This window comes from Cupressus sempervirens, chromosome 5 (genome assembly GCF_028749045.1).
Source record: "Cupressus sempervirens isolate cs-2001-9-10 chromosome 5, ASM2874904v1, whole genome shotgun sequence".
NCBI classification, from domain to species: Eukaryota; Viridiplantae; Streptophyta; class Pinopsida; order Cupressales; family Cupressaceae; genus Cupressus; species Cupressus sempervirens.
In genome coordinates this window covers 317296098-317322657 of record NC_143122.1, presented here as the reverse complement: position 1 = coordinate 317322657, position 26560 = coordinate 317296098, and the positions used below count along the sequence as shown (strand labels likewise).

At 36.5% G+C, this 26560-nt stretch overlaps 1 protein-coding gene across 5 annotated transcripts in view; it reads left to right on the top strand.

Annotated features, from left to right (window-relative positions):
- Nucleotides 1-26560, top strand: part of LOC149555927 (uncharacterized) — a 174754-nt gene that overhangs the window by 15681 nt on the left and 132513 nt on the right. For all 5 annotated transcript variants that reach the window (XM_089830031.1, XM_089830032.1, XM_089830028.1 and 2 more), the window contains exons 4-7: nt 4445-4524; nt 19100-19138; nt 19651-19669; nt 20559-20615. In XM_089830031.1, coding sequence (XP_089686157.1) covers nt 4445-4524; nt 19100-19138; nt 19651-19669; nt 20559-20615 — 195 coding nt within the window. The remainder of the gene's footprint in view (nt 1-4444; nt 4525-19099; nt 19139-19650; nt 19670-20558; nt 20616-26560) is intronic.

Below are 26560 nucleotides of genomic sequence, written 5' to 3'. Positions count from 1 at the left end.
CGATTGTGAGAGGCCTAGCCATGTGTCTAGTGGCCTCTTTGTACTTCGTGTAGGAGAGATCACTGTGAAGAATGAGGTAATAAGTTGATCAGGGTACAATCTCGTGGGTAAACGATATTGTAGAGAGTGATCCTGGAGCCTTCGGTTCTCCTAAAGATAAAGCACAAGACACTTTTGATCTATGTACTTGATAAAGGAGGGGAGCGACTGAGTCTCCTTGAAACAAGCAATAGAACCTCCCTTTGATTTCATTCTAGAGGGGGCAGCAAAAACTAAAGTGAGTCTTCGTTTTTGACTCCCCCATATCACAAAGCTAGCAGATCTTGTTTTACCTAGCCAAGTCATGGTCCAACTGAATGCAAAACCTATGCAAACCAGCTTTCAAGGAACCAAAAAAATACAAAGCGCATGTGACCAACCATGAGATAAGTACGAGGGGCGAACAAAGATTTCATCCAGAATATCAAGAAAGTGCTCCACATAGAAAGCCATTCTAGGGTGAAGCTTCTAAGGGAGTTAACCCAAGTAGTGAGAATATACTCTCTATAAATGTCCATCCTGATGTGTATCTTTAGCTCTTGCCAAGGTGATAAAAGATGAAAGGGGGCATCCAAAGAGTATTTGAAAGGAGGAAGACAATCAACGTTGATCTTGACCAAACTCAGAAGAGTTGAAGCTTGAGTTAACTAATAGCGAGCTTGCCCTGAGGGATCAAAGCACACTATAGCCTCTAAGGAGCAGTAGGCAAGGTATAAATATCTATCATGCCCCTTAAAGGAGTCTGTGAAGCATTGCAAGCAATGCAAGAACCAAACCAAATCTAAAGGGATGGGCCTTGAACTCAGTTGGGACAATGTTGTGTGAAGTAGACTGCCATCATCGAATGATGTACCAAATAAAAAGAGTTTGAAACCACTCCATGGAGGGCTAGTTTGACTTCACTAAAGATGGTCCCTACACCACAGACCCATCAAGTATCATTGCTCTAATCAAAGTGTCCATAAGATGAGTTGTCTTGGACGTGGTGTCCTGTAAGTGATGTCTGAAACATTGTCTTGCAACAAGAGCCAAAGAGCCACACCCTTTGTTGATACAAGGCTGAAGTGCGGGTCTGATGTCGAAACCAGGGCCAGATAACTTGACTACCAAATGTGTAGGACGAGATCTCAACCACTGTGCCCTGGAAAAAGAAGTGGAGGTGTGAAGTCTTGAGGCAATTGAAGACCATCACCTTGGTATTACTCAAGTTAAGTTTCAATTGTTATGAGTCCCAAAAAGATGAGAGGCCATCAAGAAGTCTCTATAACCTATCCAGAGCAAAGGCCATGAGGACTACATCATCTGCAAAGAGCAAGATAGAGATCAAGACTTGGTGTCATATTATTATATTAATGATATATTATGTATTATTACAATAATAGATTTATTATTATTTATATTGTAATTATGTTATAATCTATCTATTTAATATTATCATCTAGTTGACAAATCTTCTTTTGGGGAGGGGACATTACATACTGGAGTCGTAGCATATTGACCCAAAGTGACTTGGTGAGTTACTAAAAATAGCTTGATCCTCCCAAAAGTTTGAAGGGCACATAAAAGGTCAAAAACTGATTCCAAAAGTATCAAGAGGCTACATATAACCATTGAACTCATTACCAACCAACAATATCTCTGTGAGACACAACTCAAGCACTCTAAGATCTTTAGAGATCTTCCCAACTCACCATGTAGCTTACAAGAACATTTGGTAATCAGGCTAATGAATGTAAATAAATTTTGATTAGAATAGAGACATCAGTGCTCCAAATAACCTAGGATTCCTCTGAGAAGCACCATCTACATTCAACTTAAGAAAAGCATTTTGGGGATCTCTAGCTAACCATTTTTCTAGCTAACTACATGTTTCTCACTCCTTCTTGGGACTTTATTTATTTTATCCTAAATTTCTGAAATCTTTAATCCTAAATTGAATGATAAGAAAATGCAGTGATTTTCATAAATATATAATACAAGTAGGGGGGTTTGTCCATTCGTATTAAGTAATATAACATGTTGCTAGGCTTGATCCGATATTACTTTTTTGTAAGGAGAGAGAAGGTTTGAATACAATCCAAGCTGCTTAGAGACCACCAATAGATTCCCTCAAAGTTTACAGATCCAAGCCCATAGCCATCTTGGGACTATGCCCACAAGGCGCTCAGGGTTGCTGATCCCTACCCTATCTTGGGAACTATCCTTTTGGGATTTAGACTGCCATTCCTTGAATTGCTTTGGCCTTCCTTCTTTATCTAAGGCAATAATGAGATCTTAGCCATACTTCTATTAGGTTTTATATATATGTTATATATTAGACCCCCTAAGGCTCCTTATCATTACTAGGATTCAAATATATCCTTTTGTAAATCACTATCAACTGGTGTTACAACATTGTTTGTTGTCATACAATGCCTACCGACATTGCAAATGATTTATATTTTTCCTTATCTCTTCCTTATGAAGAGGAACAAATATATATTTTTATTTCCTCTTCTTATGTTCCTTTTCTATTTGATGCTCAAGTTTTATATATATGTATATATATACATATACATACGTACATACATATATATACACATATACATACATACATACATACATATATATCTATACACACACATGTGTATGTGTGTGTGTGTGTGCACATGTAAATTGTTTAATTCTGCTTTTATATCCTTTTTCTTCCACTCCTCGATTTGATACTAACCATATCAAATACACACATATATATGGTCTTTGCTGTCTCTAATTGTACCTTCACTTCTCAATATAATTTCCTATATTGGAACAGCAAATGATCGCTGATCAAACTCATTCCAAGATATGTAATAAATGTAATGTGAATTATTTGATTGGTACTTTTATGTATGTGCTTGGGCAGACAATGGATTCATTTAATGGTAAACAAGGAGTATATGCCCATTTTATGGATCCATGTTCTGTAATGTTCCTGTTCTCCCCTACATCTTCTCTGTATTAGTATTTTCCTGTCAATAGCTGAAAATGTCAATTGAGGGAGCAATTAGAAATGCCGTACGGTTTGATGGGGGCTACATGGTTAGAATAGGATACCGTATGGTTAGTATATGCAGAATTGGTTTGATGGTGTATGGTCGGTGCAAAGCCAATGTACGGTAAAACCAGAGGCCGTATGGTGCAAGCCAGAGTCTGTACGGTGCAGCAATGTGGATGATGTACGGCCATGACTAGAGGCCGTACAATGTAAGCCAGAGTCGGTATGGTGCAGCAATGCCTAGAGGCCGTATGGTGTGATATTTGGGGTGGGGGACAAAATGATGTTCGTACGGAAGACTCAGGAGACTGTACAATAGTAATGATCAGACTTGTTTGTACAATGTGACAAGGAGGTGTGAGGGTTGTACAATGTAGGAAGAAAATGAGGTACGGTTTGTGTGTGGAGGAAAAATGAAGAGGAAAAATTTCAGATTTTGATTGCGAGCCATTTTTAAGATTTGTCTCTTATGATTGTTTGTGTTCTTCTGATATCAATTTCTCACCCCTTCACTTGCATACATGCTTTAGCCATGTGCAGGCTTGGACAAGGCATGCACGCCAACTGTTTGACAGAATGGCTCCAATAATTGTTAAAGAACTGTTTGGCCTCAAAGAAAGATGTTCCCTGCTGCCGAGAATGTCTTCTTACATTGCAATACCTTTTATGTTGCCTGCTGTTGAAATTTCTCAGATCTTCAATGGCTATGGTGGTTAACAGTTTACCTCTGTAACATTCGAGATTTTGATAGCCTACTTCTCATCTTTAATGGTTCGAGGATACACCCCTCATTCACATTATTTAAGGTCAGAAATTTGGCTTCGGCCAGCAAAACAAATTACCTCTCAATTATCTACAGCCGCTTGGCCAATAATGCATTTGGTTCTTCCATTGACAATTCAAAGATTGATGCCATTGTTGACGTATTTCCATGTGATTAAGAAAATGTCTCTAGTACTGCTGTTATATCTAGAAAAAAGCATTCTCTGATTACTGTAAATTCTGTGGAAGAAATCCTGTGTTTGGATATTTTGAATTTGAACTGTAGAAAAATGAAAATAGAGTTTAAACAAAATATTGATTTGTTTGATCATGGAAAGAACAGAACTACTGAGATACCAGCTCAGGGAAAACATAGAAGAAAATAGAACATTAAAAGATTTATTGAGAATGAATTAATCTTAATATCTCCAGCAGCAGCATGGTTGTTGCAGTAGATAAGACCCTTATTTTTAACACATAAGAGCTTATTTCTTTAGCCCTTTTGAAAATTTCTTATAATTTTGGCACTTCTTGCTTATTGAATTCTTCTTTTATTTGATGCATGCTATATTTATATATTTTGAATTGCGTTCTAACAGAGTATCTTATGTGCTTTCTTTAACGAAGCAAATTTACATCATGGTGGATTGCGGCATGCTGATGGAAATGGAGATTGGGTTCTGAATATCTTCAAAAGCATCTCACTTGTAAGTTTCCTAATTTTCACTATTTCAAGTGTTCTGTTTTTCTCAGGATGGGGATAAGAAATAGACACGTGTACTAAAGAGAGAGGAAAACTCATCAAAATGCTTATGAGGATTTTATTATGCCATGTGGAAGTTAGAATTACTAAATGATTTTCTTTTTTTGATCAGTAAGAGGCCAAAGCCAAGATTAATTATTATTATTGTGTGTTGTGATTAATTATTCTTAGTATTTATTACGCTATTTATTACGCTCAAGTAGACTCGAACCCAAGACCTCCCAAATAAGAGGCTCACAATTTACCATTGTGTTGTAGGCTCATGCCTAGAATTACTAAATGATGGTTTACATCAGGAATGAAGTTTTTAGTCTATTATAGAAAATAACCTTTATTTTGTTGAGATGTCTTTTATTCTAGATGACAATTATAGAAAGCTTAATGGATATGTAGGTACATTAATATTACAAGTTTACTGCAATGTTAAGCTGCTTGAAGACATGATCAATATTGTTTTGGTAATGAAAATCTATTATCAAGAGTGTGATCCTTTATGGCAACCTTAGACTCATAGTTGTATATGCTTGTTCTAATATGAAATCATTATTCTTATGTTACAATTGTTAGTTGTTTCTTGCTTAGACAGTGTTGGCAACTTGCTGCTTTGCATCTCTTGCTCTCTTACATGTTGATGATGGATCATCGAGAGGGATCCGAAACGTTGATACTAAAAACACATACCCAATTTAATAGCAAAGAAAATGAAATAGGAGGCAAAGGAGCGACTCGTAACCATGGTGAGCAGAGACCTATCTAACGCAGAAAAACAAGCTTTGACACGGATTTCCAGAGGAAGAGGGCTGAAGAAATCAAACATTAGGTAGGGACTGTGGCGCTACATTATGGACTTGGTGAAGAGAAAACTTACGGGGTCCAACAGTGGTTCAAACATCTCATTTCCATAGATAGCATTGATGAATGAGATTATAATAGGAAGGGTATATCACTGGGCGACGTTGCTTTTAGAGCGAATGTATGAATTTATGACATTGCAACATAAAACATTCTATAGCCGCATTGTGCGATTGGACTGTTTATGGATGCCACAACGAGATTGATCCCAATTGATAGGCTTCAGATCAAGCCGGGACCCTTAGCTCCAACAGAACCTCCCATTATGCAATGGTGTCATTTGGACACACCAGGCGGACAGAAGGCCATGGGGAACAACGTAGACAAGAGGTAGACTCAAGATTTGAGCACAAGGACACGAACAATGACAAACATGACACCTCATTTGAAAATGCTAGTGATGCAAATGAGGGGGACATCATATAGACAAAGGATGAGGAGGTCAAGGTAATCAGGACGACACCATTATTGTTCCCACAACCTCTTCTCTCCATGATAGCTCATTTGACCATCACTATGGGTATGCACTTTTTCAGACAGATTAGGTGTCTTATCGATATGACTCTGGTTGTAGTAGTGGCAGAGAGAGCACCCATGATATTCTTGAGCCAGAAACCATTCCTGAGGTAGTAGTTATACTTAACACCATTCCTGTATTGGAGATAGAGTCCCACACCTCACCAACTAGGGATTTGTCAAAAGAGGTGACAGAGGTACTTGAAAAGGAGCAGACACATGATAGGCAAGAGGTGCTATAGTTTTGGTTAGATGTGATTGGGTTAGATGTCGTTGTCACAGTAGACACTGCATTGCTAGTCAGTCCAGTTAGAGAGGGTACTGACTAGGCAATTATGACACATAATTTGTGTGCTTATTTTAGTTGGAGGTTCAACAAAACACCAATGGCACATGCATCTAGCATTCTCTCACCTATGAGGGAGGTACTTGAGGTTGAAGGCAGGGAAATTGTTGTATCTCCTACTGTTCTTCCAGATGGAGTGAACCACTCCACCCCTGCGGATGAGTGACCATCTCAAGTAGATAGTGCTCAGAGGATGTTGGAGGCAGTAGACATGGCGATGGGCACATAAGAGCAGCCAACATCAAGGTCGTCCAAGGCCAGGGAAGAGGATGTTGAGGTCTACTTAGCAGATGTAGTGACTTGAGGTCGAGAGGTGGTGATCTCCGCTCATACATTGGTAGTTTAGGAGTTGGAGCATGTTCTCTTGTTTATGAGAGTAGGTTGTCCTACTACATTTATCGCATGCTTCAATACATGAGGATGGCCTGACACAGAGTCTCCCGAGATGAGATAGGACTGGATTGTTGAAGAGCCGGTAGTGGAAAGCTGTGTGGAGACCCTTACTCATGAGATAGTGTAGGTGTATTGAGACACCTACTATCCTTTGCGATAGAGTGAGGTAGATCAGGTAGTAGTAGAGAGGGCTCAAGAATAGACGGATATCCAATTAGTTGTAGTAGAAGAGAACTTGGCTACACAACAAGTTAGCCTGGGAGTTGGAATGGGCAGTGCTCGTCCTTCAACTTGAGGCAATAAAGCAAGAGAAAGAATTAGAGAGGACTACATTCATAGCCTAGCTCAAGACAATGAAGCAAGAGAAGAGTCTGCTAGAAAAGGAGCTTGAAGCAAAAGGGGCGGAACTTGGGAACATTTTAGAGACAATGAAGACAACACTAGAGATCCAGATGCAGGCCGAGAAACATTTAAAGAAGCGAACCCAACAGGTGCACGAGTTGCAGCCTTTGCCATCTACACCTTTTGGGACGCACCCTCCTTCCTCCTAGCATATGTTTTGATGTATTATGTCTGGTAGTATCGTCTCCATTTTTAATGTCGTCCAGAGACAACTTTCTTCTTGGGGGGATGATGTTGTCAAAAAAAGTGTGTTATTCCATCGAGATTAGTGAAACATGTGTTAAGGGTGTGTGTCAGTAATTGAAGGGCATTCTATTATGACGCGAGGCTTGGGTCGCACACCTTTGGGATCTATATGTACACTCTGTTGGGAGAGAGGATTCATTCAATATTAGTCATTGCTATCTATCTTGTGTAGTGGTGTAAGATGTACTTGAAGCATTAATACATATTTGGTTCTTGAAGCATTACATGTCTTTCTGTGTTATGTTTTATATCTTGTTACTGTAGCATGTATTAATCTGGTTTACCATAAGAAGTAAACAATGATTGTTTTTCTAGTGCAATTCTCAGTTGTTTCTTGTAATATAACTGCTGTTTTGTCTTCTTCTGCACTTCCTCTACATGCAATGAAAGCACATAGGAAACCTCATGCATGTTTACAACAATTGATATGTCTAGTATTTTCTTCCCCTTGTACCATGGCAGTATTATTTTATGCTCTTTATACCTAAATTTGAAGGATTTAATATGGAAATTTACAATTTGTTTTGATCAGGGTAAATAGGTTTTGAAGGGACCTGTTTACATCAAGCTGCTCAGAAAATAGGCATGATTACACAACTGAACCAAAAGATGGAATGCTGCACCAGAGATAACCATAACATACCAGCAGCTAACCCAAAAAATAAAATGCTGCAACAAAGAAAACCTGTAGCAAATCAACAGCCAGCACACAACTAACACAGCCAAAAAACAAATAACACCACAAGCACTATTCAACAAATTTAGTTTATCAGCAGCCTATAGCTCTTGTTCGTAGAAACTCTTACGAAGATCGACCAATTTCTGCAAGTACTTTTTTGCCGTAGTAAATGTTAAATTTCTATATCAGATTTATTTCATTTAATTTGCTCGACTTAAGATAAGGATTGTTAAGCCTTTTGAAAGATTTATATTAATACATATAATTGATTTAATTTACATATGAAAAACTTCAATATATATATTGATTGTAATTTACATCTCCAATAATCTTGTTTGTCTTACTTTTATTAATTAATTTAGCTGCCACACTATTGACTGCAGGACCCACCACTCTTATCACTTTGCATAGACAGCTCATACTTACCGATGAATTGGTGCTGACGAAGTGATGGCAGAAGTATTATTTTTGATGCAATGTTTGAAGAATGTTCACTATTAAAATACTGTATCAGTTTAATGTATTCGGTTATAGCAATACTGCCCGATTGCATTTATTATATAGGAGAGGGAGTAGTTTCAAGGATACACGTCACAAACGGACATGTCTTCCAATTGGGAGGAACATCCATTTGAGACGTGTCTCTCTTAAAAAAAAAACAGTCGAAGATAACCTGCAACCTATGTTACACAAACAATGAATAACTGATGGTTACTTAGATGGTGTTTAATTATACTGTTATTGATTTAGTCAGACATCTCATTCGACTGATAAGCATGTGTATAATAACATTGTTTGGTGGATAAAGAAATTATAAGAAGATGATGTGTATCTATCTATCTATCAACACACACACACACACACACACAGATTAGGATGTGGAATCGAAAGCGGATGTGAGATTTTTTTTTTTTTGGGTACAGCTGCGTTTGGAAACATCTATATATATATATAATATTAATAAATATGCAAATAATTTAAGAAACTTATAAATACAAGAACTTAGAGTTAGAAACTTGGAAATATACAACCATACATCATTTGATAGTATCATAGGATACTTCACCATTGATCAAGATTCAAGATATTTCATATGTCAATTAAATAGTTCAAGCTTCAAATTGAAACTTCGTAGGCACAAATATTCATGTTCTAAACTCCATGTCCAAACTCCAAAATAAAAAACATAGTTCATAATTCAATGTTCACTAATCAGAATCATAAGGATTCTCAAAAATATCTGGATCCTCCTCATCACCAACCCAAGCAAGGTCCATATCATTTGAACTTGTTGATGAGAGTTTTTGTACCACTACATAACATAGTAGTAATTGAATATTTGATATGGAGTATCAAACACACAATTCATCTCTTGAAAAGTTAATGCTCATGGGATATGAGAATAACTCCAATGTTCCTTACACTTGTGGATAGTCGCTCAGTTTATTGACATGATTTGCTGGTAATTACGTAGGCGGCCTTACGCATATTATTGAGAATGACTTGGACTTTGGTGGGATGATGGAGATGGTGGTTCAGTGTGAATGCTAGATGATGTTGGTGGGGAAAGTGATGGTGGTGGAGGGTGAATGGTTCTTATGATTGGTGTCTTTCTAACTCCCTTCTTCCAAATTCTAAGTCCTAAATTACTTGCTATCTTACTCCTACGCCTATGGATGGAAGATTAGCAAATGGACTGGGGATTGAATCTAATGAAAGCTTACTAGTGGCTCCACCTCCATAGATGCAATGATTCAAAGGAAAAATAAACTAGTTTGCCACACAAGGCTTCCTAACAAGCGGCTAGGATGCTAGTGGTCTAGCATTGATCCCTATCAAACATCTACTAATACTACCATGCAACTATTCATCTACTTTACTCTTAACAACTTGAAATGCAACCAACTTTAACAACTTGAAAGGAAATTTTACTCTAACTATTTGGAAGTAGAAACCATGCAATAATACCAAAGGCTCTTAATCACCATGCAAGTCACAACAATGAGAAAGAAATAGCGAATTTTGGCATTATCTTTGCAACAATTTTCTCTGACTATTACAAATGAGAGCAAATGGCCTTATATAGAGGCCAAAATGTACAACTGACGGTAGAGATAAAGAGGCAAAATCGACAATCCAAATTGGATCCTAGAAACCCTAATTAGGGTTGCCACCCCATTAACCAATGAGAAGATGCCACCTCGTCAATGGACTAATGAAAAAAGTGTAAAAATGGCAGCCAATGAGAAGGCACCAAAATGGTGAAATTTCCCCCATCTTGGATTGTATCATGGATCCAACCCTTGACTTCATGTAGCTGAGCCGATATCTCTTCTAGGTTGCTCCCGCTGTCTTGAGGAAGGGCTGCCTAGTGCAACTGTTGGATAGGCTAGCAATCTCTCCAATATTTGTTCTCGGCCTCCAACTTTATGATCCTTTCATTTGCCTTCCTTAACCTTTCTCTGATTGAAGCTATACCCTCCTGGACCTCCTCACATTCCATATCATTTGTGTTTCTTCCCAAGTTGTGTTCCACTATCTCATATTCCTAGGCCGCAATTTCATCTACTGCCTTGTTGACGGTTGGTATAGCATCTGAACCTTTCGGTGACCATTATTGTTGCTCCTGATTACCTTTGCCACTGTCTTTGCCATTTGTTTATGGTTCTTGCTATCACCTTTTTCTATTAATCCTGTATTCTGCATCACAACATTCTCTTTAATGAATTGCTAGTTGTCATTTTAAAACTTGATGTAATCAAAATATTTTGTCATTCCATAGTTGTTGTCTTCTTTGACAAATTTGCACGTTCTAGAATTTCTGACACTTTGAAAACCTTCTCAATGATGTCCGTGTGTAAACCTAAAACAAATTTCCCATCGACATCTTTAACTGTCTTTTTTTTTGAGATCAAAATGCTTGACGCTTTCCCACATGAAGTTAAGTTCCAAAGATGCCTTTGGTAAGGTGGAGACCACATGAATAATTGCTTGTTGAGAATCAAAGCATGTCTTCTTGACATGATGTCTTTGTTCTTTGAAGAAGTTTTGACATATTTTTACAAGTGCACCACAACATGAAGATGAAAGCATCTTCCAATGAGATTTGGTCAATGAAAACACTGAGATTTGAGCTTCAATGATGGATCCATGAGCAATGAGTGCTTGTAGCATGGATTAGATAGTTATTGAACACTCTAGAAGGTTAGAAATGTTCAAGAATGCAAGTTGGAGGCATTTGGGTGCTTTTAAATCTGAGTGTTCACTCAAATCGGGTTCTTTAGATGTCATTGCATGTGGTGAAAACTTCTCATTTTACATTGTGTAAAATATGCAGTTGGGTGTGGAGAGTGCGATTGCATGTATGGGAAAGTGGAAAATAAGTGGGTTTGGAAAATGGATGGAGTGTGGGAGACGAAAACATGGAAATGCACTTGCATTTTTGGGTGAAAAACTTCAACTTTTCTCCAAACACAAACTGAAAACAAGCAACAAACAAGAAAGAAAAACTAAAAAAAAAACAAAACTTACCTCTTGCTTTTGACTCAAACTTGACAAACTTTAAAACGTTTCTTTACATGCAATTTCCTTTTTGGAGTTGGAAGACTTTTGCATTTGCAACAATAAGAAGTTTACAAGCTTATTTAAAAAGCCAAATGCAAATTACTAGCGCTGCATTTGAATAATGGACCAAAAATGAGCCAAAGAATGCTATACTTTAGCAAAACATGTAGGAAATGCAAACAAAGTTGAGTCCTTACACTTACTTGGAGATCAGTGAGTCAAAAGTGGAGGAAAATAGAAGTTTGGATGAACAAGTCTTCACCAAAATCAGAATCTTCAAGTGCATTTGCATGTAGCAACCAAAAACCTTTGAAAAATTAAAAGACAAAGCTTTAAGGTAAATCGTGGTGTCTCAAAGGAAAAATGCATTTGCATGTATGAGCAAGGTGTTGTTGAAAATTTCTCTCTCCAAATGTTTGATGCAAATCAGACGTAGAAGGCCCTATTATGGGCATTTTACTTTCAAGGTGCAAATTGCAGTCTTCAGATGCAAATGCATGAGGAGAAAAATGGAGGTAAATACACATAGCATGTATTTCAAGCCAAATCGCGCTCTCCATGAACCATTTCATGTAGCATTTTTTAAGTGCAAGAGGAAAAACATGAACGTGGAGAGCGTATACATGTGGTCAAAGACCAAATTACACACTCATAAATATGCATATATTTGTGGCTTTTAGTGCAATCACACTCTTGGACTGCCATTGCATGTAACACGTAGCATGTATTTGGGGATATATGCCCTTCAAATGCTTTTATTATGCAAGTATTGGCAAGCAAGTGGCAAATCACACTCTTGGAGCCCCCTTATATGTTTATAGAAAGCATGGAAATAGTCTCTTAGGGCAAATTGCACTCTTGATGGGCATTTGCATATTTGCATTGGGCTGGAAAACATGTCTTCAAGGAAAATCACACTCTCCAGGGGCCATTACATGTTTTAAAAATGTGCTTTTGGTTTGCATAAGTCAAATATTTCCACCCCAAGAGTAAATCACACACTCCAAGGGTGATTGCTTGTTTTATTTTTGCCTTTACATGAAAATCACACTCTTGGAGTGTGATTCCATTTTTTAAAATCATGCTTTTACACGTCTTTGCATTTGGGTGTGCAAGGTAAGAGGGCAATGGCATGTTTTTGTAATTTGCATTTGCATGGAAGAGATAAATCTCATTCTCTAAATTCATTTGCATGTAACATTTAGAAGAAAAGACATGTTGTTGAGTTGCATCACTTAAGTGATCTATTTAGCACATTTCAAATTGATTATTGAGAAAATATAACTTAAAGGGATCAAATATCATATTTACACTATATATTTTAGATATAAATTGCAAACATGTTAAAAAAGTAGCATTTCACTTAAATGTTATAAAATAAAACATTAAAGTAAATCTCAACATCAAAATAGACTATAATGCAATAAAGTGACTTAAGTGAAATATTAAAACACCGCTCAACATCAAAATATAATATAACGTGTACTATAATGACTAAAGTGATAAATTTAAGTCATAAAGCAACTTAGAAATATAACATAAAATGAATTAAAGTTATATTTTTCTAAAAGTGCAGCTCGACATTAAAATCTAACATTAATGTTTTTAAATATGTAGTTAAGCTTTGAAAGTCCACTTTTTGGCCACTTAAATGGTTATATCTTTTGACTAACAAGTCGGATTAAGCCCTAAGAAATACCGAATCGAATGGAAAATCGAAAGCAAGAGATTAAAGGAAACAAAAAGACTAGAACCAACTAAAGAAGCACTCAAAAACATAGAAAGGGACCTTAAGGGCCTCAAAAATCAAGCATAGGCTAACAAAATGAAAAAAAAAACCAGAAAGGACTTGACGAAAGCCTTCTATAAAAAGATTCACTACGCGAAATGGGAACAATTGGTTGATCAATGTTGCCAATGAAAAAGTGAATTATCTCAAAGAGATGTGAAAGTTAGTTGAAAAAGTTTCGTACTATTACCTACATTTTGTGTTGATAAAATGTAGGACAACACACATCTCTTAGTTGTCTTTTTGGATGATACTTGTGGCAGCTGATCATTAGTAACTAAAGGTTTGGTTAGCATGACCACTTTTCGGTTGCGCTTGTCAAACTTATCAGGATCTTGTCCAGCTCTGGTAGGACAGGTTTCTTTACCCAAAACAAGCTCATTGTGACAATGATATTTGAAGATGTTAATCATTCGCAATTTATCTGTGTTGTAATTTTTGCCGTTGAATTAGCAACTTCCTTCCAATATTATGTTGGTCAAAGCTGTCATTGTGCCTTCTTTCTGAGGCACAAAGATGAGAAATTCTGAAGAGGCAAAAAATTGATTATAAAATTTGTTGTACAGATGCCAATGCAAAAATAGAGGCAAATTCAGGTACAAATCTTAGGAAGTAAGAAATATGATTTACACAAATTCCAAGTTATGGATTTTCGATAGACCAAAGGAATTTTGAAGTAAACCCAAAATCTTGGGAAAAAACCCACAAAGTATCTATAGTTTAAAATTTGTTCCAACTAAAAAATCAGAAGATTATTAAAAAAGCCTCATTGGTTGAGAGTCAAAAACCTTAGGTTGATGTTGAAGACTGAAAGTGGTATAGAAAAAAAAAATGAAGGTTGTGACAATTTTTTTGAAAAACTCAGTTCCAAGGAAACAAATCCCATTGCAAGCAATAGGGCTGTTGCGGGTCCAAGGAAAACCTGTTAGAGTAAATAATTAATTTACTAATTATTTATTCTATTTACGTAAGCTTACTTAGGTAAATGCATTTATTTATTAGTTGTAGTCTAGGTGTTTGTTATAAGTTGTTCGCAATACGTGAGTTTGTTCTCTCCTAAGTCATACTTATCCTCTCACATTGTTCGAGGACTTTCCACCTTATGTGGATGTATGCTTAGTTGTCACACTTATCTCCTAGCATCTTCTAACTTGTTCTGGAAGGTTCCTTGAGCTCTTTATATTCGGGCTCCCTCATTGTATAACATATCTCATTCAGCATATTGTAAATACATATTTTCTTGTGTTGCAATATTCTCTCTCTCATGTCCGTTTAGGGTTTTTCCCTTGCTCCTCGTTTTTCCTCTCCTTGGCTTCCCTTTGACAGGTTTTCGCATGCAGGTGATCTTGGGCGTCTTCAGAGTTGGATTTCATCAACTCCAACATGGTATCAGAGCCTCCCTACTGCTGCTTCGTTGAAGAATTTTTGAAGCCGTGATTTAGAGTCACAAACTCTAGTTTGTTTGTGCAATTTTTCTTCAAATTAGGGGAATAGCGAATTTTCGGAGCATTTTCAGCCCAAACGGACGCTTCCATTGGATTCGGAAGGTCGTTTGCAGTCAGGATTCATATAAAACTTTTCGTTTTTGGAGATAGAGCTTTGTGAGGCAAAATTTTTTTGCTTGTAAGCTGCCATACGGACCCGTATGGACGATTTCATCAAAAAAAAAAATTAAAAAAATATTTTTGGGATGCGTCACTGCCCAGCGGCCACCGCGGGGCCGCCCGTGCGCAGCTCGTTGTCGGCATCATCGTCGTAGGACCGCTCCGCCAAAGCTCCACCCGGTAACCACCCTTCCTTAGCTCGTCCGCCACCTCCACTGGGTTCCGCCGCCCCTGCGCCGCTTTGCTCTGACTGCGTTAGCGCCAACTCAGCAGACAGTCAGCGAATAGTTATTTGCCGTGTGGGAGTCTACGTCACTGCCCGCGTGGATTTTTGAGGCCCAGTCAATGTTTGCAGCGTGTCTAGCATATGACATGTGGCAGGGCTGCCACGTGGCACTTTGCTCATGGCTCCTGCCACGTCACTCCTTTGCCACGTGGCACCTTTTTTGCGGCAACAGCCACATGGCCGTCAAATTTAAGCTCACGGATTGCTGACGTCAGTATGGCGTCATCAACATCTTAGACCTTGCATGCACCTCTCCTGGTTTTGTTTTGGAGCTACTGTTGGTTTTTTGGCCATAACTTGAGCATACGGAGGTATTTTTCCAATCCAAAAGAAGCGTCGGAAAGCTGGTTCCGAGCATTGGTGCAGGTATTTTTAGGGTTTGATGCTTTTTTATTGCTTGTTTTTTTAGTCAAAGTCCAAAGTTCTATTTTTGACTCCGGCATGCATATCTTTTGCGTCCCATGTTAGTTTTTTGAAAACTTTATATTTTTGGAAAGTTGGTTCTGTCATGTTTTCAGAAATGTAGTCATTTTCCTAAGTTTTTAGGCCCAAGGATCGTTTTCCTATCATGGTTTCCTTTGTTTGAGGCTGTACTTTGTTTTGTTGCAGCTTGTTTTCAGTTTTGATCATTGTAGCTATCATTTTGAAGCACTTTTATGTATCGCACTGAGATAAAGTGTCACTCTTGCATTCCGGGGGTCATGAACGTTGTTTTGAGTCAGTTGTACATGCACTATTTTTATAAAGCACCATGGGGGGATAGTTGTTTGCTGTTTTAGGTCTTCTCCCTTTGTCAAGTGAGTGTCCCTTTCACAACATTAGCTCATGTAGCGTCAGTTTGACGGTGTCTTTATGGGTGTTTGTACCTCTTTTCCTCTCTCGTCGTTCTTGGTTCGTCTGCAGGAGACTTCGGCCCACCTTCTCAGTTGCTTGTCATCACACCCCATCTGCATTAAGGGGGGGTTATGCTATTGTTCTAATGCATCCGTGGTTTGATGGTTCGTTAGTGTGAGCTATGTATTCAGTGGTCGATCCTATGTACAAGGCGATTGCAGTGGCTGGCTACTTATGCATTTCGGTGAGATGGATCATCTACCATATAGACATGCTCGGTTCGTGCCTTCTTCTTCCATGGAGGTTCTTCAGATCAGCAGTTTGATAGATATTGCGGCTTCTTCATGTTTCAATGATGATCTTCGTGATCACTCCTTGTTCTTGTTTTAGGGGACATTTCCCTAGTTGGAGGCTTCTTCAGTTCTTCACTAGGTTACCTATTTTTGGGGGAGGGTTTTTCCCACATGGTTTTCTCTCTTTCCCCGCTTTCAGAGGTTGCATCTCTTTGCATTGTACATGGGTACCTAACATGGCCTCGTTGCCGAGACCCATTCTGCATTTCATCTTAGTTTTGTGAGCTTAAGGCATTTCCCTAAGTTGCACTTAAGGGAGGGTGTTAGAATAAATAATTAATTTACTAATTATTAATTCTGTTTACTTAAGCTTACTTAGGTAAATGCATTTATTTATTAGTTGTAGTCTAGGAGTTTGGTATAAGTTGTTGACAATATGGGAGTTTGTTCTCTCCTAAGTCATACTTATCCTCTTACATTGTTCGAGGACTTTCCACCTTATGTGGATGTATGCTTAGTTGTCACACTTATCTCCTAGCATCTTTTAGCTTGTTCTGGAAGGTTCCTTGAGCTCTTTATATTCGGGCACCCTCATTGTATAACATATCTCATTCAGCATATTGTAAATACATATTTTCTTGTGTTGCAATATTCTCTCTCTCATGTCCATTTAGGGTTTTTCCTTTGCTCTTCGCTCTTCCTCTCCTTGGCTTCCCTTTGACAGGTTTTCGCATGCAGGTGATCTTGGGCGTCTTCAGAGTTGGATTTCATCAACTCCAACAAAACCCACATAAAAATTTATGTTGCTTTTATATGGCCTGAAAATATTTAAATCTTCAAAAATAGCTTGAAAATCTTCAAATCATGGTCTAAATTAATTTGTTGTGCACAAGGAGCCAAAACAACTACAAGGAAACCTGTTGTTTTCATGTTGCTTGAGCAGAAGGAAGTTGAATAAGGTTTGAGAAGCCAAAAAAATGTGGCAATGAAGTCATGTAAGACCAACATCTCCAAAAAACAGCCCCTAACTGAAAACGGCTCCAAAAGGCTGTTGCATGGGAAAAATAGAGGATTAGAGAAAACAAATACGTTAAGAAATGATACGAAATGCTGCACAAACATGGACTAAAACATGCAAATATCAAAACCAGGTTTGGAGGAAAAAACAAATAGAAAATTTTCAGAAATCTTCCCAATGGAAATTTTTTGCACAACTAGAATTTTTCTAAAAATCCCAAACTTGCTCTGATACCTTGTTTAGGTAAAATATTGAACGAATCCATGAAATAATCAAATGATTTAAGGAATTACGAAATTAATTTTTCTATAACGAAACATTCATAAAATAGAAACTAGCTAATATTTACACTAAGTTACTATATTGACCATTAATAATAAATAAATACGATATTATTTTAATATATTGACCCCTGATTTTTTCCTTCTTACCTTTCTCAGTCAAATAGACATTTGATGAGAGCAGTCTTCTTTCCCTGTTTGTGAGCTTTCAATCCATGGAATCTAATCTCAATGTCCCTTCCTAGCTGGCTTAACCTTCTTCCATTTATCATTTATTTAGAGGGGAGGGGTTCAAAAATGATTTTAGTATCCTCCCTGTTTTCCTTATCATCTACAAACTATTCAACCTCTGTTTCAGAGTCTACAGAAATCACTCTAGTACGATGCCTCTAATATTTTTCTTAGAAGGGGAGGGTGAATTTAAAGTGTTCCATAAGTAACAATATAGGACCCTCATGCAAAACAGAAACTTTGAACTCTGATAATGCTCCTTCATGCCAAATATACTTATCCATCAAGTCAAAATCTGTTGAGGTTCAAGTTTATTATAGCATCAAACTCCACTACCGATTATGAAAATTGGTTTTTTTGTGGGTTTCTTAAAGTCTAATTTTCTGCAACCACAAAATCCCAAAATGTAGTTTGAAGCTGAGTTTAAAAATTCTATTTGAATTCAAAGGACAAATGAGAAACATTTAACCATGTGAGTGGAAGATTTATACTGAATAATTTTTTGGTAGCAATCTAGATCCTGGGGTTCTTGAGTATATAACCCAAATGAATTTTCGTTTAGATTGGAAATATGAATTGACAACTGAAATGTGTGTCTGATTGTCTAGCTCCATGTTAAACTTAGTTTGGATGATTGAGAAGCAAAATTGTCCTTGTTTGTAGCTATTTTCAATATCTTAGGAGACAGGACCCTTAAGTAATTTCAGCAAGCATGCATAATCAAGGATATCTAACTATACAGAGAGAACCACCAATTTCCAGTTGTTTTATATGTCATGTTCTATTTAATGAAAAATTACCTAGGAAGTCCGTGACTAGAGTCCTTAAAGATTTGAAATGAAATGTAAAATTGATTAATGACAAGCATTTGTACAATAATGTTATAGCTGTTTTTGCCTGTTTCATAGAACCTAGGGTTCTTTTGTATTTGCATACCGTAACTGAATGTTTTACTAGGTCCATTGATTTACTGTGGTTATTTGTAGAGATTAATATTGTTTTACTCTTTCTTTCTATTAGACAAAATAAGATAAGCGTTTCATGGCTGGGATTCTTATGTATTTAAAGTATGATTCTTTGGAGTGCAGTTTTTATGATATAAAGAAAATGCTGCCTTTTAGGCATCGTTTATTTTTTGATATCCAATGTTCTTATGGATTATTTGAATTTGATGATTTGGTGCAGATGCTTGACATGTTGGACTTGAGTCCATCACATGCAGCGGTAATTTTAATTATCAACTTATTCTTCTTGAGATACGTTAAAGAAATGAACAAAAATATGTTTTCATCTGTGCTTATTTCTTTAGATGAGCTAAAGAAATGAAAAAAGATCTTAGTTTATTCTTGCCTTTGTTCGAACTTCCCTCTACAAAGATGGTTATTGCTTGGATTGCTCATATCATGAATATATTTCTGCCTTTCTGTACATCATCTTTTAATCTTTCTAATTATATTCATGAAGGCTTCTACTAATGTATGCTATTTGTATTTGACTTGTGTCATTTCATTTTGTATTTCTGGTATTATATGCATTTGCTTTTATTCATTCTGATTTTTTTATTCTTTCCATGGTTAATGACTAGCTTTTTGATTCTTTATTTAATGCTTCCCACTTGTTTTATGATTTATTGTTTTAAGAAACACATACTATTATATTTTGGGAATTTATTTAATAGTTGATGGTCCATTGTAGAGGGTGGAACTCTCATTTGTTTTCTCATTTCTGTTTTGCAGGTGATATTTGACTATGATGGTGAGTTTTATAATTTTGGCTTCAATATCATTGGCCCCCTTTGATTTTTTAGTTCGTAGCATTTCCTTTCTCATTATATCAAATATTCTGTATGTATTTAATAATTAAAATTATAATCCCATAGAAAAGAACAAGATTTAGTTCATTTTGTTATGCCCTTGAGATATGCTTTTTCATCTTAAAAGAGGTAAGTGATCTTAATGCGTGCGTCTTATGTCCACTGCTAAGTTGAGTTTGGTGAATTTGTTGGCCTTGCTTTTTCTTAAGGTCCATCTTCCTTCAATCATTTCCTTATGGATGACTTTGTAAACAAAATTGATGTCTAGTCTGATGATTGAGAGTGCTGTTCAACCTGCACCTCTCTTCACACTACAAATCTTATAGGGCCAATTTTCATACATAGGTAGACACATCTGAATTGATGGTTCAATTATTCTATTAGATTGACTTCTTTTGAGTAATTCTTTAACAGAATCTGCAATGGACATCCTGGGGCTGGTTGCTTATTGTTTTAGTACAAAAACCACAGGAACATGGGATATCCATTATTAAGTAATATGACCAATGGATATATTTATTAGTGAAACAAAGAAAACAAAAATTTGAATGCCATGCAATGCAATTGTAGACAGACCTGGCAGCTAGCATGTTCTACCTACAAACCTCTTGTTTTTTTGGTGGGAACAATTATATTCTTTTTGCTGTGTTCTTTGATGACTATTAATTTGTGTATGTAGTATGTACTCACTGTTTATACTATTTTGTTTTAGTTAGTTTTCAACAATGATATACATTCTTTTATTCTTCTCATCAGAGGTGGTGTTATTTATTGGAGGAATCTGAATTTCTGATCCTTTGAGTAATACATCAATGTAATTTTTCTTATCAGGAGAGCCATGTTGTTACAGACCTTACCGTTCAAACCGACATATTTCCTTGCCAAAAGGTATGATGACAACTTTTACCAGATTTAATTTTGAAAATCTTCAACCATATTTTAAGGCTATAAATTAAGCCATTGAGACCGAGATGGTTGATTTTACTGTTTTGGCATCTTTTGTTGTAGCTGCATGCATAAATGGCCTTTTGTTTAGGTAAAGTTCATATTTTATAAACTTAAATATGGCCTTTTGTTTAGCTAAAATTCATTTTTTTAAAACTATAGTACAGTAGCGTACACTATTCTTGTAGCTATATTTTTAGGGAGTCTCTAGTCCATGTATGACATTATGAATAGAGCTCTTGGGTACCTGGTGTGGTCAAGGTGCAAAGTAGCCATCTCAATAATCCTTCAATATATTAGTTTAGGTGTAAACTAATTTATGTTTTTCTTTATTTTATTTTTCTTTTAGATGTAAACTCATCTATGTTTTTGTTAAATTTCCTTTTCTTTAACATATATTTAATTGGGGATAATACATGGTCTTCGTTTTTTTTTTTTCATTTGTTCTTTGAAAACATCTTGTGCCATTGACCACTTTTTGAAGGGTCACCATCATAAAAGAAACAAAATAGGAAGGTAGCACTAGTAACGCCAAGGAGGCAATCAGCCAAATGTTGAGTACGAAGGATGTTAATATTATTGTGTTGCCTTTTAGCATGTGTGGTTTGAGTGTAATGTGCGCATCTTGGTTTATGCTTTGCTATCAGATTTAATCATTTGGATTGTCAATAATTGTAGTGTGATCTTGGTCTTGGGAATGGCAATTTGTAATGTTACCTACTAGGAGAATGACAATTCCCAATGATTAACATATTTCACTATGCATTTGTAACAAGCAAAAATTTCATACTAATATAATGAATTGAAAACAACCAAAATAACTTTTCTTTTCAAGGTAACATGAAAGACAGTTGTAATTAACTTAGAATCATATATGCATGGTTATCATTTCATTTCCATTTATACATAGTCAAGTAAAGAAATAACTGATTTAACTAGTCCTTAGTCCAATAAAAGTGAAACCATATTATCTAACCACAATACATAACTTAAAATACATAGCATAAATTTAAAGTAAAGTGCCCGAATTTTAGATGTCTTGCATATAGACTTTGAGCTTGAGTTGTGCAAGCCTTGGATAGCGGAGGAGAGGAGAAGCATTGCCAAGGGCTTAACCTCCCAACCACAAACCCTTAAGTACCCCCACACAATCTCAATTGAGAAAGACCCTCCTTACCTTGGGATTAGGCTTGGGGCATCATTGTCTAGGCACTAAGCATCTTGGTGTTACAGTGCCGGCTAAACAACCAACTAGGCTTAGGATACCTTCCATACACCTATCTGCCAACTATTAGCAACCTTAACCTCTAGTGATCACATTAGCAAGCATGCCACTAAACTACGTTAGCCAAGGATTTGTGAGGGCACTATGTATCCGATCACCCCTCGCTCATCTTGACAACATGGCTATGCTAAGGACTATCATGAGTTGATACAGGTTTTAACATCTCATATACTTGTTTAAGTTATTGACACAAGTTCTTTTCTTTTATCATATGGAAATAAACCATAGTTCAATGATTGTCATTTCACACCCTTCAACTTGACCATGTTGGTCTTCCTGGATGAATCACTGGGTGGATGTACAAGCATTTGTAATCACAACCATTGTATCTGCTAACGTCACCTTAGCATTATAAAAGATAATTTGAATGTTTAAGCGTTTATATTCACAACCACTACATCTGCTGATTCGGCCTTGGCATTATAATAGATAATTTGAATGTCTAAGCATTTATATTCATAGCCAACACATCTGTTGTTCTGGCCTTGGCATTATAAAAGATAATTTGAATGTCTAAGTATTTATATTCATAGGTTATACATTTGCCATTTTGGCCTTGGCATTATAAAAGTTAATTTGAGTTCTGAAAAAAATATATTCTTGATTCACAAGGTGCGGTTTCTTATCTTAGGGAATATATCTCAGATATCCTTGTATAAGTTGCACTTTAGTTATTCGTGATTGTAACAAAGAGAATATCTTCAATGAGAAAATCCATAGTTCAAGAACATTCTTATGATGTATACACAAAGAAAGAGAACATTGGATTATATCTTGATCGGTTCTAATCAACATTACTTAAATTTTCCAAGCAGGCTTCAGCTATGCCTCACTATATCATTTTGAAAATAAAAACATAAGGTTAAGTAGTAGTGATTTCATGACCTAACTTGGGTCGTCCTTGCACATGCTTGAATAATTCTTGAACAATACTTGGAATGCCCGATCACTGATTGTTGTGAAAACAAGGAATGTACCAATTGACTACTGCCATTCTAATGTAGGAAGTTTGGCACCAAAATATTGATTATGATCGACTTAAGGCCTGTAGGAGGCGTGTAGGGAACTCGCAGAGATAAATGTGAAGCAAGAATGAGAAGTAATTTTGATTGTAGGTGGTATGTTTTTCCACCGGAGTTAAGAATGTTGTATTCTAAATGAGCTTTCACACCATAGATTTTGCCTTCTCGGTTGCATGCTCAGTTATGAGCATGATTGTGAAGGTGGCAAGGAGTTACATTATACAAGGCCATTGGTTCAATGTGGCAATAATATCAAACTGGCCACCGAAATAATATAAGGCCATTGAAATGAAGTATAGAAATATGGTCGCTCAATTGACATAATAAAACTATTGCCAAAGAATAAAAATAACTCATGCTAGAATCTTTATATAATAATGTCATACTATAGCTACCTATACTCGTGTATGTATGTACACACACACACACATGCGTGATATTTTAACAATGTATCTAGCGTATATGTCTTATATCAAGTGGACATATACATACGTCTTATTCCAATTAACACATACATACATATGTCCATATATATATATATATATATATGCAAGCATATGTAGATAATATGGCCTTATTGTTTTAAGGAAAGGCAATATGATAGGAAGCTTTGAGATCATCCAATTCATAAGGTGATACTTTTTAATTTAATGTTCAGTAATCTTTTTTTAATAATGCATAATTATTGATTGAGCAGCTCATGGTAGTCCCTAGTATACTCTTGCTTGCTTAGGCGTTTACCCCTTAGCCTTGGTGATTAGAATTCATACCTCTTGACTAATAAGTGAGGTGGTGCCCCTTGGCCAAATCCTCTATGGCAATGCTTTCCCCCTTCGACGTGCTCCTACAAGAAAAGAAATTCTCCACAATAATATCATATTCCTCAAATAATCATAATAATTATACCAAGCAAGGTTGCATGGGGACGGTGGTACTTGGGGTACGTAGGGTACTAGTACGGGTATAGCTACAACTATTTTTCATAATAGGGGATGGGCTACTTGGGTATGCCAAACTTTATTTTCTAATTATGCTTTTATATTCATAGAAAATCTGAAATTATGAGTCACGACAATGGTTTTTCAAAACAAGAATAGTGATAAAGTTTGCAATGTAATGTATTGTTTTTAGTTTCAGATTTGGTATATGTTTGTACTAATAATTTATGATAAATCCATAGTTGCGTAATAGAGAAAGAAAACTTTAAACATCAGCAAGAAGATCATAAATCATATCACAATGACATATTGCAAATGATAAACTTCTGACTTGAATAGTGATAAAGTTTATTGTTAATCAATATTGTATCAAAGTTTCAAACTAATTAGGTATTGAATTAAGCTTGATAAACAACAAGCTGATATGCAAATGAAAAACCAAAACTAATAATCAGAAATCTTAATCAACGTCCTTAGCTATGGTGCTCTACTGAATACTCTGTACTTGGGATACGTGTACTTGATACTTGGGTACGTGGCTATGAGTACCCATGCAACTTTGATAACAAGTTATTGTTCATAAAACATCATAATGGCTAACTACGATTTAAGTTCTCATGAATGAATAACCAACTTTCCAAAATTTCAAGATAACAATATAATAACATCATAACAATTAACTAACATTTCAGCTTCACATGAAATCATATCGATTAATCATCTTACCATTTCACATGATCATAACTATTTTTAACTATCAATTGACTTCACATGAAAACTCAACGACTATATGAGCAATTTTAAATCAGGCAAACATTGGGATGTAACATACCATCCCCCTTGTGATTCATCATCCTAGATTAATTGCACAAAAGAGAATAAACAAAATTACCACATTTACATCATATTTATCACTGTATCAGTTTTTGAATCAAAAGCTGTTCATAATATAATTTTTTTGAAATAAATGTGGAAACTTCTGGAAGATTTCATCATAATCTTCCCAAGTAGCATTTTATTTTGTATAGTTGTGCCATTGGCCTTTGCACTAGATGATATCTCGATTCCGCGAGCGAAGATTACGCACCTCGAGTATTATGAGCGGCTTTATTTCCATCACCCTTGGCTCTTGCACCTACAACAGATTCTAGTCAATAATGTGTTCATCACTGGTTACATATTTCTTAAGATAAAAAATGTGAAATACATTATGCATTCTGATAAGGCTTGGAGGTAGAGCTTTTCTGACTACCAACACCTCAAAGGGTCCCACATATCTTGGGACCAATTTCGCATTCTTGCCAAACTTAATAGTACTTTTCCGTGGTTCAACCTTTAGGAGAACCTTTTCTCCCACCGAGAATTCCCTAGGAATGCACTTTGCATATACATAATGTTTTTGCCGATTATCCTCAATTCTATTCCAACTTACAGGGGTTCTACATTTATGCTCGTATAGGGCCTGAAACAATACCATCTTAATAGCAGATTGATGACTTGTTATTAGCAAATTCGACCAAGGGAAGGTACATCTCCCACTGATATTGTCGATCCATGCAATACACTCTTAAGAGATCCTCTAGCTTGGTTCACCCTTTCTGTTTAACCATCCGTTTTTTGATGGTAGGCTGAACTAATGTTCAAATTTGTTCCTAAAGCTGAACATAATATTTGCTAAAATCTGGACGTCATCCTAGCATCTTTGTCAGATATGATCTTTTCTAGGACTCTGTGCAAGTGGAAAATCTCTCACAAACTTGTGAGGTATTTTTGGCGCCCCATTTGTTAAACTTTTGGGGACAAAATGTGCTAGCTTAGTTAGTTGATCCACAACTACCACAATGGTATATGCCTATTTCGGGTAATGGGTAACCCTCGGATAAAATCCATTGTGATTATTTGCCATTTCCATTTGGGAACTTTGTTTGGTTGTAATAATCTAGTCGGGTATTGATGCTTTGTGTTAACCATTTGACATTTGAGGGATCTTGCCACATTTTTTGATGTTTCCTCTTCACGCCCTTCCAAAAGTACAAAGGTTTTATATTAGCCAGCATCTTGCTTAGTCTCGCGTGTCCTGAGCGATGGGCAAAATGTGTCAACTTCAAAATCATGTTACGAATTGTTGGATCCTTATGTATATACATCCTACTTTAATATCTTAGGAGTCCATCTCTTTCAAATTGAGTGATGGGCGACATGTGTCAACTCCAAAATCATGTTTCGAATCGCTGGACCCTTGTCTATGTAGGGTGTTGATGGGATGTGCTATCATAGATAAATCCCGCACCGACCATTCCTTGATTGCCTTGATCTTGGCAGGGTCCATTGCTATTCCCTTGGCTGATATAATATGCCCTAAATACTGGATTTGTTTTTGGTAAAAGAACACTTCGATAGATTTCTGTACAACTTGTGTTCATGTAATCTTTGCAATACTACCTCAAGATGTTCATGGTGCTCTTCCTTATTCCGGGAATAGATGAGAATGTCATTGATAAAAACTAGCACAAACTTGTCTAAACAGTCTTGGAATATGCTACTCATGAGGTCCATAAAAGCGACAGGGGCATTAGTTAATCCGAAGGGTAAAACTAGGAACTCATAGTGCCCATAGCGAGTTGTGAAGGCAGTTTTATGAAT